The sequence below is a fragment of the Dermochelys coriacea genome, chromosome 6 (genome assembly GCF_009764565.3).
Source record: "Dermochelys coriacea isolate rDerCor1 chromosome 6, rDerCor1.pri.v4, whole genome shotgun sequence".
NCBI classification, from domain to species: domain Eukaryota; kingdom Metazoa; phylum Chordata; order Testudines; family Dermochelyidae; genus Dermochelys; species Dermochelys coriacea.
The window spans coordinates 19329192-19348888 of NC_050073.1; the positions used below are offsets into that span (position 1 = coordinate 19329192).

General features: G+C 40.7%; 1 protein-coding gene across 1 annotated transcript in view; it reads left to right on the forward strand.

Moving 5' to 3' along the window:
* MUC5AC (mucin 5AC, oligomeric mucus/gel-forming) overlaps positions 1-19697 on the forward strand; it is a 60668-nt gene that overhangs the window by 25703 nt on the left and 15268 nt on the right. The window contains exons 25-35 of the mRNA XM_038406067.2: positions 272-511; positions 1339-1495; positions 2158-2286; positions 2797-2941; positions 4251-4294; positions 4394-4591; positions 5983-8563; positions 11321-13142; positions 13832-15211; positions 16590-17457; positions 17666-17886. Coding sequence (XP_038261995.1) covers positions 272-511; positions 1339-1495; positions 2158-2286; positions 2797-2941; positions 4251-4294; positions 4394-4591; positions 5983-8563; positions 11321-13142; positions 13832-15211; positions 16590-17457; positions 17666-17886 — 7785 coding nt within the window. The remainder of the gene's footprint in view (positions 1-271; positions 512-1338; positions 1496-2157; positions 2287-2796; positions 2942-4250; positions 4295-4393; positions 4592-5982; positions 8564-11320; positions 13143-13831; positions 15212-16589; positions 17458-17665; positions 17887-19697) is intronic.

Below are 19697 nucleotides of genomic sequence, written 5' to 3' on the forward strand. Positions count from 1 at the left end.
CACAATTAAATAAAACTAGTTAATTCTTTTTTAAAAAAAAATCCTAAGAACAAAATTATGTGTCTACTTTACTTCTTTCTTCAGACAGGATTCAGTACAATAAAAAAAAAAGGTACGTTTTTCGGTAAAGGTATCTGCGGGGAAAAGTGAGACGCTGTCACTGAAGAGCCAAAGTCTACATTAAATGTGAAAAGTCAGAGTTTCAATTAATCATAGACACTGGCAAACACATTTTATTAGCACTCATCAGTTGGTTTGTTTCTCTGTGCAGGGTCAGGTCTGTGGCTTGTGTGGGAACTACGATGGCAATGGCATTAATGACTTTACCACCAGAAGTCAGTCTGTGGTAGGAGATGTGCTGGAGTTTGGAAACAGCTGGAAAGTTTCTCCTACTTGCCCAGATGCCAAAAGCAACAAGGATCCTTGCACTGCAAACCCTTACAGGAACTCCTGGGCCCAGAAGCAGTGCAGCATAATCAACAGCAAAGTATTTGCTGCCTGTCACTCTCAGGTATAGCAAATCCTCATGTGGAATCCTTCTAAGCAGGGATTATATTATATACAGAATACCTTAGTGATGCACATTGCGTTGCCATTCCCTGCAGTAAACATAAGGATGCTCTACCTGTTTTTTAATGTATATGTACATTTGATTGTGGAAGAAGCATCATGGGCTTGATTTGGTTCCACACTGAAGTCAATGGAAAGATTTGACTTCAATGGGAGCTGGATCAGGTCTTTTAAGACCAAACTGGACTCATAGTTAATTCCAGGAGAACTATGCAGAAATTTCACTGAGATTCATTTTCTCTTTTTGCCAAGTAAGCTGGTACATCAAAGAAGTATGTGACACTTGCACAGACGTCATCAGATCACCCCTTTTATATGGGACAATCACAGGATGTGTTATTCTGTCCAGCAGGATTAGCTTCTGATAATACCTTTAATTGATAACAGGATGATTGTTGTGATAGGATATACTAATCTAATTATATTACTTTTTCCAATTAATTTGTAATGTTCCACAGCTGTTAGGGTAGTCACTTCTCTTACGATTACTAAAGCAAGGTGTGTCCTAAACTTAATGTCTTCACTTGACTTTATAAAAAAAATATTCTTGTAATTTCCCCCCCAATTTAGAGACTCTTTTTTTCAAAAATCATAGTTTATTCTGCATGTAGTTCCATTGCTACAGGGACTGATGTTACAAGAGGAAAAGAAAAGAAAAGCATCCATTTACAAACATTTGACTGAAATTTTAGGAGGAGAGGGAATTGCTATCGCAAAGCAAGATGACAAGTGCAAGGAACAAAAATTAAATGTCATGTATTCTAACAGGTTGAACCAAATGAATATTATGAAGCATGCGTGACTGATGCTTGTGCCTGTGACACTGGGGGAGACTGTGAATGTTTCTGTACAGCGGTAGCTGCATATGCTCAAGCATGTAATGAGGCTGGCATTTGTGTTGCATGGAGAACACCATCTATCTGTCGTGAGTATTACCCCATAACTTCATGGAGGGAAAGGGAGAAAAAGAAATAAAGAATGAGAAGGAAATAAAAATAGGAAGAAACGAAGAGGAGTAAAGTACTGTTCCTGAGATGCATTACAATCTGGAAAATAGTAAAATAGCCCAAAGCAAACAGTAAATTATCAATAGAACAATCTACAAAACTTCCTTTTCCAATCTCTCTCCAATTGTAGATATGATTGAAATAAAACTGTGCCCTAGTGATTGTATTAGTTGTTAAATTACTGTATTATCTAGTTACAGATTGTGATATACCACTGCCATCCTAGTACGTTTACACACACACACACACACACACACACACACACACATACACACACAGCTGTTATCTGTCACAGTGTAAGTAAATAGCAATGCATAGTAGCAGCTGAAAAAATTATGTTCCAGTTAATTGAGTTTTATGCTTTCTGTCAGTGTCTTGCAGAGGCTTTGAAACATCACTGTACTCAATACAACTGTAGTATTAAGATAATCATATTGAATTAGAAACAGGATAACTACTGTTCACTACTTGCAGAATTATGCTAGCATTATAGGATTTGTACACAGCATATGGATAGCTATGAAGTACTTTGGAAACATTTTGTTACATGTATATTTTCACCCATTTTGCCCTCTTCCAGCTCTCTTCTGTGATTACTACAACCCGCAGGGGGAATGTGAGTGGCACTACAAGCCTTGTGGGTCCCCTTGTATGAAGACCTGCAGGAACCCAACTGGAAAATGCCTTCATGAGTTACAAGGCTTGGAAGGTAAAATATATTATCTATATCTCACTCTACTTATAAAAGCTAATTACTGATGGTGAACTAAAATTCCCACTTCTCAATATATTTAACATTTGTATTAGAAAGTACAAGCCAGGTTAGTGATTATGGAGTTTTCTGAATTGTCTGTAATTCTCTAAAGGGGTCATGATCTTCTTTGGGATTAAAATCCAAATTATTGTATTTAAACTCTGAGAGAAATTTATGCTATGGCAGCAATATGCATCATGTCACTAAGGGTGACATTCCACCCCTCAACAAGAAATAAATGCAGACTTTAGATAGTTGTCTAGAGACACCCGCAGTGTAAGAGATCCAGTGTCAATATAACTCTCTTTGCAAAAAGAAAAGGAGTACTTGTGGCACCTTAGAGACTAGGTTATGCTCAAATAAATTTGTTAGTCTCTAAGGTGCCACAAGTACTCCTTTTCTTTTTGCAAATACAGACTAACACGGCTGCTACTCTGAAACTTATAACTCTCTTTGTTACTGCAGGCTGCTATCCAAAGTGTCCAGAGGACAAGCCCTATTTTGATGAAGATGATATGAAGTGTATTGATCATTGTGGCTGTTATGATACCACGGGAAAATATTACAAGCCAGGAACACCCATTCGTTCAGAAGAGAACTGTCAATCATGGTAAGCTTAGCTGTATGAGGATTTTAGGAGGATCCGAACATAATGTACTGGCCATTAAACTCCATGGTTTGCTAACAGGAATTGGTCTTGTGCTACTGTGCATAAATTAATATTGAGTACATAAACCACTTTTATTTCTGGGACAGGGAAGGGAAAGGATCATGATCTGAAATTCTTTCCTTTGGAGTGATTTGCTTGAAGCATATTTCTCTGTTTTATTGCGCATTCTGTATTATCCTAAAAAAGATGACCTTCTTTGTACTTCATTTAAGAAACAAATTGACAAGGTATTATTGAAATCATTATCTAAAATTGCTCTATAGCTTAATTCTGTTCATTTGTTTTTGCTATTGTCTTGGCATGTATCTGTCTAGGAGAGTTCTTCAGTATTTTTATGTTTTATTTTTTGTAACTGATTTCTTCCTTACACAGATATTTACTTAGGGACATATTCTGATATGCTTCTCATGCTGAATAGCAATTTACTCCACAAAGTCAATAGGACTACTTGCAGAGTACAATGTTAGTTAATGTGAACAAAGCTATCAGAATCTAGCCCTTAATTACAGGTTTCAGAGTAGCAGCCATGTTAGTCTGTATTCGCAAAAAGAAAAGGAGTACTTGTGGCACCTTAGAGACTAACAAATTTGTTAAATTTGTTAAATTAAATTTGTTAGTCTCTAAGGTGCCACAAGTACTCCTTTTCTTTTAGCCCTTAATTAGTAAGTGAGAAATCCCTATCTTTGTGCACAGCCTGAGTAAACAGACTATGTTCTCACAGGGGCATACCATCAAGGTCTGAGGAGAGGGAATCCTCCTCACTAGGCTGCAGAGCAGCTAAAGAGATTCTCTGGCAGCTATTTCAACCTAAGAGCAACAGTAATTCCTCCAGCACCATCCTTGCTGCACTTCCCCTCCACTGCGGGGAAGTGGTCAGTGGAGCCCTTCCTGCTGCCTCCAAACCCTTCTTCTGTGGCATCATGGAAGGGATGCAGTGCAAAGTATTGTTAATAGGCACAGATGGTGTTACAAATCCTGTCTGCAGATTGAAAGAAGCCTGCCCACCCTGCCTTTCTGCAGCAGAACTGCACCGGTGTGAGATCTCAGGGCCCTCCTATCACAAGATGGATGAGAACATGACTTGGAGAAAGATTAGGTCTTTTTGAGCTTACCCACACAACTTTTCTCCATGAACTTCATTTTGTTCCTTGGGATATAAATGCAACAGAAACAGTTAAAACAGTAAAATGTATGTGGTTATCCTTTATGCATCTTCAGTCCCATATTTTTTTCTCTTTTCCCCCCCCAGTGAATGCACAATGAATGGCATTAAGTGTGAATATGATGAAGATGGTATGTTGACACAGCAGCTTTTATCTGAACATGAAATTTTTGGAACAATCTATTCCATATTACAGGAATCTAATGATGATATTCTCTTTTGATTTACAGAATGCTACTGCACATATGATGGAAAGCAATATGAGTATGAGGATGTCATCTACAACACTACAGATGGTATTGGCGGGTGTATCATTGCAACTTGTGGTCACAATGGAACAATTGATAGAAAAGTCTATGCATGTTCTACACCCTTAACCACAACACCATTTGTATTTTCCTCTTCAACACCTATATCCATCACTACAGGTATATTTTGAATGAATCCATGAGCTCACTGTACTCTTACTTGCTGTTGAGTGAAATTTACCTACCAAACCATGCCTATAACTCTAATGAATAGATCAGAAACTCAAAAACTAATAAGACCTATTTTTATTTGCATTTTGTGTATTTTATATAGTTCTGATTATAGCTAGAAAACAAATTGAAACATGAAAATATAGAAAATAAAACCACTGCCCATGGTTTTGATGTTATCTTTGCTCAAATTCAGACAGATTCATTAGAAAACAATCCCATGAGTATTTTATAAACTGTTGTGGCAACCGATTCTATACCACTCTTGTTAAACTGCTATATCGAAAATTTCCACAGATAGTAATCTGCACAGTCATAGAATCATTCCCTATTATTCGTTTATTAAATTGCAGAATGACTAATTTCTCCTAAAATCCCAGTCAGTATCACAGTATTTTGAAAATGTGGTTAGTAAATGGATTGCTCAGACTGAGATACTATGCTTTTCACCTCTAGATATCTGGTTCAATCTGTCCCAGATTGGTAATGGCTGAAAGTCATGATCATCTGATGGTTGTTTGGTAGCACACATGAGATTAGTTAGTCATTTTATTATAGTTCTTAGTGCTACATCACTAACTGACAGAAACTGTCAGCATAGTTGACATTAACTCGCAACTTTTCAGAAGTTTCAGAGAAGCCTGCATTGAATCAGCAAGGAGCATGAACTACTCTCTCCACCCAAGAGAGAGTCCCTTACAAACAGACTTAGGGCAGCATAAGGAAACTTATACTCCTGATTCAACCCTGCAGTAATTGTTCTATTAACAAATAGAGGAGTGCAAGCAATGTGACATGTTCATGAGCAGTAAATTTATATAACAAATAAATTATGTGCATAAGTGGCCTACTCCAAAGCCCACTGAATTCAATTATGTCTTTCCATAGCTTCAGTGGGCTTTGGATTGGGGCGTTAATGTTCATGAGAAAGTGCAAACATGCTGCTCAAAATGGAAAATTTTATGCAAGATGTTTTTTTCCCAAGTGTGCAAATTATGCATGTGTAACTCAGGCAACTATTTTTGAAATTTTGGTAATTACTCTTTTTCCTAGCACATCACAAGAAATAATGGACATGCCCTTGGAAGTGATAAATCCAGGCATACCAACAAATTCAAATGTTGTGGTTATTTTCACTATTTGAATGGATATTCATTATAATTTAACTAGCCTAATAAATGGATATATTTTTGAGCCCATCTTCCTACAGATAGCTGACATCACACTCAGTATATTTGGTATAATAGAAAGGAGAATATTTGCTGGAACTTCTTAGTATTCTTCATTTAAAATTGAAGGTTTAGTACTACATTTTCATTCTTTTTGGTTTTTAACTACAGTGACACCAACTACACCAGTCTGTGTTCATGAAGTATGTCAGTGGTCACAGTGGTATGACGTGAGCCATCCAGAGCCTGGGATCAACAATGGAGAGTTTGACACTTTTGATAACTTAAGAGACAAAGGTTATAAAGTTTGCAAAGCTCCAAAGGCTGTTGAATGCAGAGCTGAAAAATTCCCAAACACACCATTAAATGAACTAGAGCAAAAAGTAGAATGTAGTACAACAAAGGGACTAATATGTTATAGTAAGGATCAGCATCAAATGATCTGTGACAACTTCCAGATAAAAATCTTATGCTGTAGCTTTGTACCATGTGACTATACAACTCCTGCTACCACAACACCCGAGGAGACTACAACACCCATCAAAAAAACAACCACTCCAGAAACTACTGTAACCAGTATATCTTCAACAACTACAGCACTACCTACCATCACAAAAACTAAAACAACTACTCTTTCCACAAGTACCATGACCTCCAAAACTCCTTCAACAACTCCAGTCACAGAAACAGCGAGTGTGTCCACTTCAACTCTTAGAACCACAGCTCCAACAACAACAATCCCTGAAACAACTGCTAGCCCTTCAACAGAAACTGCATATACTACAGGAGGAATCACCTCCATAACACCTTGTAAACCAAAATGCAAATGGTCTGAATGGCACGATGTCCATTTTCCCAGTCTGGACAATAAAGGAGATTCTGAAACATATGATGATATTAGAGCAGCAGGAAAAGTGATCTGCAGCAAACCTGAAAATATAGAATGTCGAGCTGAGAAATTTCCAGAAAAATCAATCGATAACATTGGCCAAACTGTCCAGTGCAATGTATCCTTTGGACTTGTCTGCAGGAATGAAGATCAGGAAGGAGTGCTCCAAATGTGCTATAACTATCAAATAAAAGTATTCTGCTGTGATGATTTTAGTAATTGCACATCCACATCCACTACTACAGAAACTACAACAACTGCAGGCACAACTATTGTTTCAACAGAAGCTTCCACCCAGACTCCTACAACTACAGAAACTACAACTTCAGCAGTAACTACCCCTTCAACCACAACAACAGAAACCACAACCAAAGAAGTTAAAACAGCTACTCCTTTAACAACCACCCCTATAGAAACTACAACAATCATAACTATGCCTTTCACTACCACAACCACAGAAACTACAACTATTCCAGGCACACCCATTGTTTCAACAGAAACATCCACACTGACTCCTACAACTACAGAAACTACAACAACAGTAGGAACTACACATTCATCCACCACCAGCATAGAAACTACAACAATCACAACTACACCTTTCACTACCACAACCACGCAAACTACAACAACCTCAGGTACTACAACCATGACAACCCCTCACACTACTACTACAATACCAACCACTATGCCAATAACCTTAACACCAATTCCAGACACTTTTACAACTACAACTACTTCACCAACCACTACTCAAACCACCACCACAGAATTTACCACAATTGTAAGTACAACCACTACACCAACAACCACTGAAACTACCATAGCTGCAACTACTACACCTATTTCAACAACAAAACCTACATCATCAATAACAGTAACTACTCCAGCAATAACCACAATCTCAGAAACTACAACAGCTGTGACAACTGTTCGTATAACAACTGCTGGTTGTTTTAAAGAACTATGTGAATGGTCACAATGGTATGATATAAGTTACCCAGGGTCTGCTATCAATGATGGAGATTTTGATACATTTAAGAATATAAGAGCCAAAGGATACAAAGTATGCAAAACTCCAAAGGCTGTGGAATGCAGAGCAGAAAGATTCCCTAACACACCATTAAATAAGCTGGAGCAAAATGTAATATGCAGCAAAACAGAAGGGCTGATATGTTATAACAAGAATCAACTTCCACCAATCTGCTATAATTACGAGATCAAAATTGAATGTTGCCAAAAAGTAAATGTACCATGCCTAAACACCACCCCAGCCACTACAACGACAGTAACAACCATCCCAACTACTACCCAACTAGTAACAACCACCCCAGTCACTACCCCAATTTTAACAACCACCCCAGCCACTACAACAATACTAACAACCACCACAACAATACTAACAACCACCCCAACCATTACGCCAATAGGAACAACCACCCCAGCCACTACTCCAAGAGTAACAACCACCTCAGCCACTACGACAGTAACAACCACCCCAGCCATTACTGCAATACAAACAACCACCTCAGCCACCACTCCAATAGGACCAACAACCCCAGCCACTACAATGACAATAACAGCCACCCCAGCCACTACAACAGTGAAAACTACCCCAACTACTACCCGAATAGAAAAAACCACCCCAGCAACTACTCCAATAGTAAAAATCACCCCAGCCACTACAATGACAGTAACAACAAGGACAACAGCAATGACACACAAAATTATTACCCATATAAAAACAACAAAACCACCTCAAACAGGACCTATACATCAAGAAACGACTAAAGCAATGCACAGTACAACTAAAGAAACCACACCGGTGAGTAAAACAACACCAGAAAGAATTCCAGTCACAACATCGATGATATCCACAACACTGCCAACTACCGCAACTGTAGAAACCAGCACTAGTGAAAAAACCCAAAGCACAATGACAATTAGAACCACCTCTCTACCTACCACAGAAATCCCCAAAACATCACCAATACCCACAACACCAGAAACATCCATTTCCTCAACTACGAAGTGTCAACCAACATGCACATGGTCCAAATGGTTTGATGTCGATTTTCCCTCTTCTGGACCTAAAGAAGGAGACATTGAAACCTATAACAACATAAGGGCAGCAGGAGAGAAAATCTGCGGAAAGCCTCAAAATATTGAGTGTAGGGCAGAACATTACCCGGACATAAGCATCGATCAAATCGGTCAAGTTGTGCAGTGCGATGTCAATTTCGGACTGGTGTGCAAAAATGAGGATCAAATTGGGAAATTTAAAATGTGTTTCAATTACCAGGTACGTGTTTTGTGCTGTGAAGAAAACCCTAACTGCCCAACCACAACCCCAAGTATCGCGACCACAACTATACGTACACCATCAACTACACTCAAAGAAACCACCATTGAAGTCACAACTTCGACTAAACCACCAGTCACAGAAACACCAGGAACTACCACTTCTGAAACAACTCCAATCATTACACCTAAAAGAACAACCAGAAGCACAACGGGCACCACCACTCTGCTTCCCAAAGAAATCACCACAACATCAACCATCTCCACAACACTGCCAACTACCACAATTGTAGAAACCACCACTAGTGAAACAACACAAAGTACAACCACAGCTGGTACCACCACCAAACCCACCACAGAAATCCCCACAACATCGCCAATACCCACAACTCCAGAAACCTCCATTTCCTCAACCACAAAGTGTCAACCAACATGCACATGGTCCAAATGGTTTGATGTCGATTTTCCCTCTTCTGGACCTAAAGAAGGAGACATTGAAACCTATAACAACATAAGGGCAGCAGGAGAGGAAATCTGTGCAAAACCTGAAAATATTGAGTGTAGGGCAGAACATTACCCGGACATAAGCATCGATCAAATCGGTCAAGTTGTGCAGTGCGATGTCAATTACGGACTGGTGTGCAAAAATGAGGATCAAATTGGGAAATTTAAAATGTGTTTCAATTACCAGGTACGTGTTTTGTGCTGTAAAGAAAACCCTAACTGCCCAACCACAACCCCAAGTATCGCGACCACAACTATACGTACACCATCAACTACACTCAAAGAAACCACCATTGAAGTCACAACTTCGACTAAACCACCAGTCACAGAAACACCAGGAACTACCACTTCTGAAACAACTCCAATCATTACACCTAAAAGAACAACCAGAAGCACAACGGGCACCACCACTCTGCCTCCCAAAGAAATCACCACAACATCAACCATCTCCACAACACTGCCAACTACCACAATTGTAGAAACCACCACTAGTGAAACAACACAAAGTACAACCACAACTGGTACCACCACCAAACCTACCACAGAAATCCCCACAACATCGCCAATACCCAAAACTCCAGGAACCTCCATTTCCTCAACAACAAAGTGTCAACCAACATGCACATGGTCCAAATGGTTTGATGTCGATTTTCCCTCTTCTGGACCTAAAGAAGGAGACATTGAAACCTATAACAACATAAGGGCAGCAGGAGAGAAAATCTGCGGAAAGCCTCAAAATATTGAGTGTAGGGCAGAACATTACCCGGACATAAGCATCGATCAAATCGGTCAAGTTGTGAAGTGCGATGTCAATTTCGGACTGGTGTGCAAAAATGAGGATCAAATTGGGAAATTTAAAATGTGTTTCAATTACCAGGTACGTGTTTTGTGCTGTGAAGAAAACCCTAACTGCCCAACCACAACCCCAAGTATCGCGACCACAACTATACGTACACCATCAACTACACTCAAAGAAACCACCATTGAAGTCACAACTTCGACTAAACCACCAGTCACAGAAACACCAGGAACTACCACTTCTGAAACAACTCCAATCATTACACCTAAAAGAACAACCAGAAGCACAACGGGCACCACCACTCTGCCTCCCAAAGAGATCACCACAACATCAACCATCTCCACAACACTGCCAACTACCACAATTGTAGAAACCACCACTAGTGAAACAACACAAAGTACAACCACAGCTGGTACCACCACCAAACCCACCACAGAAATCCCCACAACATCGCCAATACCCACAACTCCAGAAACCTCCATTTCCTCAACCACAAAGTGTCAACCAACATGCACATGGTCCAAATGGTTTGATGTCGATTTTCCCTCTTCTGGACCTAAAGAAGGAGACATTGAAACCTATAACAACATATGGGCATCGGGAGAGAAAATCTGTGCAAAACCTGAAAATATTGAGTGTAGGGCAGAACATTACCCGGACATAAGCATCGATCAAATCGGTCAAGTTGTGCAGTGCGATGTCAATTACGGACTGGTGTGCAAAAATGAGGATCAAATTGGGAAATTTAAAATGTGTTTCAATTACCAGGTACGTGTTTTGTGCTGTGAAGAAAACCCTAACTGCCCAACCACAACCCCAAGTATCGCGACCACAACTATACGTACACCATCAACTACACTCAAAGAAACCACCATTGAAGTCACAACTTCGACTAAACCACCAGTCACAGAAACACCAGGAACTACCACTTCTGAAACAACTCCAATCATTACACCTAAAAGAACAACCAGAAGCACAACGGGCACCACCACTCTGCCTCCCAAAGAAATCACCACAACATCAACCATCTCCACAACACTGCCAACTACCACAATTGTAGAAACCACCACTAGTGAAACAACACAAAGTACAACCACAACTGGTACCACCACTCTACCTACCACAGAAATCCCCACAACATCACCAATACCCACAACTCCAGGAACCTCCATTTCCTCAACTACAAAGTGTCAACCAACATGCACATGGTCCAAATGGTTTGATGTCGATTTTCCCTCTTCTGGACCTAAAGAAGGAGACATTGAAACCTATAACAACATAAGGGCAGCAGGAGAGGAAATCTGCGGAAAGCCTCAAAATATTGAGTGTAGGGCAGAACATTACCCGGACATAAGCATCAATCAAATCGGTCAAGTTGTGCAGTGCGATGTCAATTTCGGACTGGTGTGCAAAAATGAGGATCAAATTGGGAAATTTAAAATGTGTTTCAATTACCAGGTACGTGTTTTGTGCTGTGAAGAAAACCCTAACTGCCCAACCACAACCCCAAGTATCGCGACCACATCTATACGTACACCATCAACTACACTCAAAGAAACCACCATTGAAGTCACAACTTCGACTAAACCACCAGTCACAGAAACACCAGGGACTACCACTTCTGAAACAACTCCAATCATTACACCTAAAAGAACAACCAGAAGCACAACGGGCACCACCACTCTGCCTCCCAAAGAAATCACCACAACATCAACGATCTCCACAACACTGCCAACTACCACAATTGTAGAAACCACCACTAGTGAAACAACACAAAGTACAACCACAACTGGTACCACCACTCTACCTACCACAGAAATCCCCACAACATCACCAATACCCACAACTCCAGGAACCTCCATTTCCTCAACTACAAAGTGTCAACCAACATGCACATGGTCCAAATGGTTTGATGTCGATTTTCCCTCTTCTGGACCTAAAGAAGGAGACATTGAAACCTATAACAACATAAGGGCAGCAGGAGAGGAAATCTGCGGAAAGCCTCAAAATATTGAGTGTAGGGCAGAACATTACCCGGACATAAGCATCAATCAAATCGGTCAAGTTGTGCAGTGCGATGTCAATTTCGGACTGGTGTGCAAAAATGAGGATCAAATTGGGAAATTTAAAATGTGTTTGAATTACCAGGTACGTGTTTTGTGCTGTGAAGAAAACCCTAACTGCCCAACCACAACCCCAAGTATCGCGACCACATCTATACGTACACCATCAACTACACTCAAAGAAACCACCATTGAAGTCACAACTTCGACTAAACCACCAGTCACAGAAACACCAGGGACTACCACTTCTGAAACAACTCCAATCATTACACCTAAAAGAACAACCAGAAGCACAACGGGCACCACCACTCTGCCTCCCAAAGAAATCACCACAACATCAACCATCTCCACAACACTGCCAACTACCACAATTGTAGAAACCACCACTAGTGAAACAACACAAAGTACAACCACAACTGGTACCACCACTCTACCTACCACAGAAATCCCCACAACATCACCAATACCCACAACTCCAGGAACCTCCATTTCCTCAACTACAAAGTGTCAACCAACATGCACGTGGTCCAAATGGTTTGATGTCGATTTTCCCTCTTCTGGACCTAAAGAAGGAGACATTGAAACCTATAACAACATAAGGGCAGCAGGAGAGAAAATCTGCAGAAAGCCTCAAAATATTGAGTGTAGAGCAGAACATTACCCGGACATAAGCATCAATCAAATCGGTCAAGTTGTGCAGTGCGATGTCAATTTCGGACTGGTGTGCAAAAATGAGGATCAAATTGGGAAATTTAAAATGTGTTTCAATTACCAGGTACGTGTTTTGTGCTGTGAAGAAAACCCTAACTGCCCAACCACAACCCCAAGTATCGCGACCACAACTATACGTACACCATCAACTACACTCAAAGAAACCACCATTGAAGTCACAACTTCGACTAAACCACCAGTCACAGAAACACCAGGAACTACCACTTCTGAAACAACTCCAATCATTACACCTAAAAGAACAACCAGAAGCACAACGGGCACCACCACTCTGCCTCCCAAAGAAATCACCACAACATCAACCATCTCCACAACACTGCCAACTACCACAATTGTAGAAACCACCACTAGTGAAACAACACAAAGTACAACCACAACTGGTACCACCACCAAACCTACCACAGAAATCCCCACAACATCGCCAGTACCCACAACTCCAGAAACCTCCATTTCCTCAACTACAAAGTGTCAACCAACATGCACGTGGTCCAAATGGTTTGATGTCGATTTTCCCTCTTCTGGACCTAAAGAAGGAGACATTGAAACCTATAACAACATAAGGGCAGCAGGAGAGAAAATCTGCGGAAAGCCTCAAAATATTGAGTGTAGAGCAGAACATTACCCGGACATAAGCATCAATCAAATCGGTCAAGTTGTGCAGTGCGATGTCAATTTCGGACTGGTGTGCAAAAATGAGGATCAAATTGGGAAATTTAAATGTGTTTCAATTACCAGGTACGTGTTTTGTGCTGTGAAGAAAACCCTAACTGCCCAACCACAACCCCAAGTATCGCGACCACAACTATACGTACACCATCAACTACACTCAAAGAAACCACCATTGAAGTCACAACTTCGACTAAACCACCAGTCACAGAAACACCAGGAACTACCACTTCTGAAACAACTCCAATCATTACACCTAAAAGAACAACCAGAAGCACAACGGGCACCACCACTCTGCCTCCCAAAGAAATCACCACAACATCAACCATCTCCACAACACTGCCAACTACCACAATTGTAGAAACCACCACTAGTGAAACAACACAAAGTACAACCACAACTGGTACCACCACTCTACCTACCACAGAAATCCCCACAACATCACCAATACCCACAACTCCAGGAACCTCCATTTCCTCAACTACAAAGTGTCAACCAACATGCACATGGTCCAAATGGTTTGATGTCGATTTTCCCTCTTCTGGACCTAAAGAAGGAGACATTGAAACCTATAACAACATAAGGGCAGCAGGAGAGGAAATCTGCGGAAAGCCTCAAAATATTGAGTGTAGGGCAGAACATTACCCGGACATAAGCATCAATCAAATCGGTCAAGTTGTGCAGTGCGATGTCAATTTCGGACTGGTGTGCAAAAATGAGGATCAAATTGGGAAATTTAAAATGTGTTTCAATTACCAGGTACGTGTTTTGTGCTGTGAAGAAAACCCTAACTGCCCAACCACAACCCCAAGTATCGCGACCACATCTATACGTACACCATCAACTACACTCAAAGAAACCACCATTGAAGTCACAACTTCGACTAAACCACCAGTCACAGAAACACCAGGGACTACCACTTCTGAAACAACTCCAATCATTACACCTAAAAGAACAACCAGAAGCACAACGGGCACCACCACTCTGCCTCCCAAAGAAATCACCACAACATCAACCATCTCCACAACACTGCCAACTACCACAATTGTAGAAACCACCACTAGTGAAACAACACAAAGTACAACCACAACTGGTACCACCACCAAACCTACCACAGAAATCCCCACAACATCGCCAGTACCCACAACTCCAGAAACCTCCATTTCCTCAACTACAAAGTGTCAACCAACATGCACGTGGTCCAAATGGTTTGATGTCGATTTTCCCTCTTCTGGACCTAAAGAAGGAGACATTGAAACCTATAACAACATAAGGGCAGCAGGAGAGAAAATCTGCAGAAAGCCTCAAAATATTGAGTGTAGAGCAGAACATTACCCGGACATAAGCATCAATCAAATCGGTCAAGTTGTGCAGTGCGATGTCAATTTCGGACTGGTGTGCAAAAATGAGGATCAAATTGGGAAATTTAAAATGTGTTTCAATTACCAGGTACGTGTTTTGTGCTGTGAAGAAAACCCTAACTGCCCAACCACAACCCCAAGTATCGCGACCACAACTATACGTACACCATCAACTACACTCAAAGAAACCACCATTGAAGTCACAACTTCGACTAAACCACCAGTCACAGAAACACCAGGAACTACCACTTCTGAAACAACTCCAATCATTACACCTAAAAGAACAACCAGAAGCACAACGGGCACCACCACTCTGCCTCCCAAAGAAATCACCACAACATCAACCATCTCCACAACACTGCCAACTACCACAATTGTAGAAACCACCACTAGTGAAACAACACAAAGTACAACCACAACTGGTACCACCACCAAACCTACCACAGAAATCCCCACAACATCGCCAATACCCACAACTCCAGGAACCTCCATTTCCTCAACTACAAAGTGTCAACCAACATGCACGTGGTCCAAATGGTTTGATGTCGATTTTCCCTCTTCCGGACCTAAAGAAGGAGACATTGAAACCTATAACAACATAAGGGCAGCGGGAGAGAAAATCTGCGGAAAGCCTCAAAATATTGAGTGTAGGGCAGAACATTACCCGGACATAAGCATCGATCAAATCGGTCAAGTTGTGCAGTGCGATGTCAATTTCGGACTGGTGTGCAAAAATGAGGATCAAATTGGGAAATTTAAAATGTGTTTCAATTACCAGGTACGTGTTTTGTGCTGTGAAGAAAACCCTAACTGCGCAACCACAACCCCAAGTATCGCGACCACAACTATACGTACACCATCAACTACACTCAAAGAAACCACCATTGAAGTCACAACTTCGACTAAACCACCAGTCACAGAAACACCAGGAACTACCACTTCTGAAACAACTCCAATCATTACACCTAAAAGAACAACCAGAAGCACAACGGGCACCACCACTCTGCCTCCCAAAGAAATCACCACAACATCAACCATCTCCACAACACTGCCAACTACCACAATTGTAGAAACCACCACTAGTGAAACAACACAAAGTACAACCACAACTGGTACCACCACTCTACCTACCACAGAAATCCCCACAACATCACCAATACCCACAACTCCAGGAACCTCCATTTCCTCAACTACAAAGTGTCAACCAACATGCACATGGTCCAAATGGTTTGATGTCGATTTTCCCTCTTCTGGACCTAAAGAAGGAGACATTGAAACCTATAACAACATAAGGGCAGCAGGAGAGAAAATCTGCAGAAAGCCTCAAATATTGAGTGTAGAGCAGAACATTACCCGGACATAAGCATCAATCAAATCGGTCAAGTTGTGCAGTGCGATGTCAATTTCGGACTGGTGTGCAAAATGAGGATCAAATTGGGAAATTTAAAATGTGTTTCAATTACCAGGTACGTGTTTTGTGCTGTGAAGAAAACCCTAACTGCCCAACCACAACCCCAAGTATCGCGACCACAACTATACGTACACCATCAACTACACTCAAAGAAACCACCATTGAAGTCACAACTTCGACTAAACCACCAGTCACAGAAACACCAGGAACTACCACTTCTGAAACAACTCCAATCATTACACCTAAAAGAACAACCAGAAGCACAACGGGCACCACCACTCTGCCTCCCAAAGAAATCACCACAACATCAACCATCTCCACAACACTGCCAACTACCACAATTGTAGAAACCACCACTAGTGAAACAACACAAAGTACAACCACAACTGGTACCACCACCAAACCTACCACAGAAATCCCCACAACATCGCCAATACCCACAACTCCAGGAACCTCCATTTCCTCAACTACAAAGTGTCAACCAACATGCACGTGGTCCAAATGGTTTGATGTCGATTTTCCCTCTTCCGGACCTAAAGAAGGAGACATTGAAACCTATAACAACATAAGGGCAGCGGGAGAGAAAATCTGCGGAAAGCCTCAAAATATTGAGTGTAGGGCAGAACATTACCCGGACATAAGCATCGATCAAATCGGTCAAGTTGTGCAGTGCGATGTCAATTTCGGACTGGTGTGCAAAAATGAGGATCAAATTGGGAAATTTAAAATGTGTTTCAATTACCAGGTACGTGTTTTGTGCTGTGAAGAAAATGTAAATTGTCCTGGTACAACCTCAATTTTGTCAACAACGCCCACACAAGTAACCACTCCAACTGTCTCAAGTACACAAACAGAAACAACAGAAGTAACCATGACAACTACTCACTGCTTTTGCCAAATTGAGGATGCTGTTTTTGCATCTGGTAAGTCTTTTACAATCCATGAGAATATATTTAAAATATATTTTACATCATTTTTGAATGAGTATTTTAATTAAAGTACAGATTGGAATTTTCTAATTATATTAAAATTTTACATAGTCACATTTAACTAATGCAGTTTTTTCAATTATTATTTTATGTTTTGTCTTTATATATTGTATTGTGTGTATTCTAATGGTTTTTTTTATAGGTGAAATTATTTACAACAAAATAGACAAGGATGGATGTAATTTTTATGCCATTTGTAGTAAAACATGTTCAGTGGAGCGATTTAAGGGACCATGTAACTCAACAACTCCAGCAACAACAAATACACCGACAACTTCAACATCTATACCAACTACGACTCCCACTACAACAGTTAGTTCAACCACTGAAATTGAGTGTCCTGATGCTAAACCTCCCAGAAAGGTACTGATCTCTTATGATCTTGTACAGGTTTGAAATTACTTTTAATAATAATGGGGCTCGCAGGAAAGAACATTATAAATTATTTGCAAAAAGAAAAGGAGTACTCGTGGCACCTTAGAGACTAACAAATTTATTAGAGCATAAGCTTTCGTGAGCTATAGCTCACTTCGTCGGATGCATTTGGTGGAAAAAGCAGAGGAGAGATTTATATACACACACACACACAGAGAACATGAAACATGTTTGTGTGTGTGTGTATATAAATCTCTCCTCTGCTTTTTCCACCAAATGCATCCGACGAAGTGAGCTGTAGCTCACGAAAGCTTATGCTCTAATAAATTTGTTAGTCTCTAAGGTGTCACGAGTACTCCTTTTCTTTTTGCGAATACAGACTAACACGGCTGCTGCTCTGAAACCTATAAATTATTTGCAAAAAGAAAAGGAATACTTGTGGCACCTTAGAGACTAACAAATTTATTAGAGCATAAGCTTTCGTGAGCTACAGCTCACTTCATCGGATTCCTTTTCCTTTTCTTTTTGCGAATACAGACTAACACGGCTGCTACTCTGAAACCTATAAATTATTTGAAACTGAAAGACCACGTATGTTTTTAAAACAATTCTTGTGGTAGATAATGTGCCCCCGTTTGTGCAAAATTGGTATAAACTCTTGTAGGACAGTCTGGGTATTACATGTTAATTTGTGCAACCTGGTATCTGCAAATTTCAAAGAGAATTAATCTTCCAAAATATTTTTATTATAACTGAAGTGGATAGCTCTTTATTCTCTCCATTCTGTAATGGCCAGACTTGCCTCTTCTGTACACTGGAGTAAGGGATGGGGATGCCTCTTACTCCTGGGGTATATTAGCTCTACACTGGACTGATAATTCTTCACTATACTCAAGATAGTGTGGAAAACTCTGTTTCTGGGCCTACTTTACACTGGAGCCCACAGAGAAGGTTAGGGTGTGCTAATACGGTGACCAAGTGTCCAGTTTCGACCGGAACACCCAGTCGAAAAGGGATCCTGGCAGCTTTGGTCAGCACTGCCAACCAGGCCATTAAAAGTCTCTCACTCTTTCTCATGAAGATCTTTGGGCAGTAGTATCATACATGTTGCAAGGACAAAGGGGCAATATGATTTCTCTGGGTTAAAACACACCTTCAAAATTACCTCTGCAGCCTTGGTATAGGTGGGAATTTAGGGGGATGTCACTTCTCCCCACTCTGATCATCATTAGGGAGAGATCTCTCATGCTGACATGAGTTGCTCCTCTCCTGACTGACAACTCAATTTCTGAGGTATAAAGCAATGGAGCTCTCCAGGCTTTGTTGCTCAATTAACTTCACACTGGCTGAGTCTCAACAGAATCTTTTTCTCACATATGAAAAATAATGAAAGTTCTGTGCATGCACCAGTACACTGGTGTCATCTACAAGGATTCTGTCAGGAAATGCATAGGGTCACGAACTTCCCTCCCCTTGCCACAGTCCAGATTTAGGGCTGTACAGAGCTTCCCCTGCCCTCTTCAGAATTTCTGGGGTACTGCATGTCCAAGAAACCTGATTATGCTTTGGAACACCAGATGGAACATTACCACAGAGCGCCATACTGCCAGGGTTTAGTCTTAAAGGTTTTTTTTTTTTGCCATTGACACAAAAGTTATAGGAATATTATCATAAGGCAGAGCAGAACAAATGCCTGTAGACACGGCTGCCTAACCCTTTCCATTATAACTGTCTGTTTTCAGTTTTTTATAAGTGTCAACATATTCCTTGATTAGCTGCTTTGGGTTGAATTGTTTTAG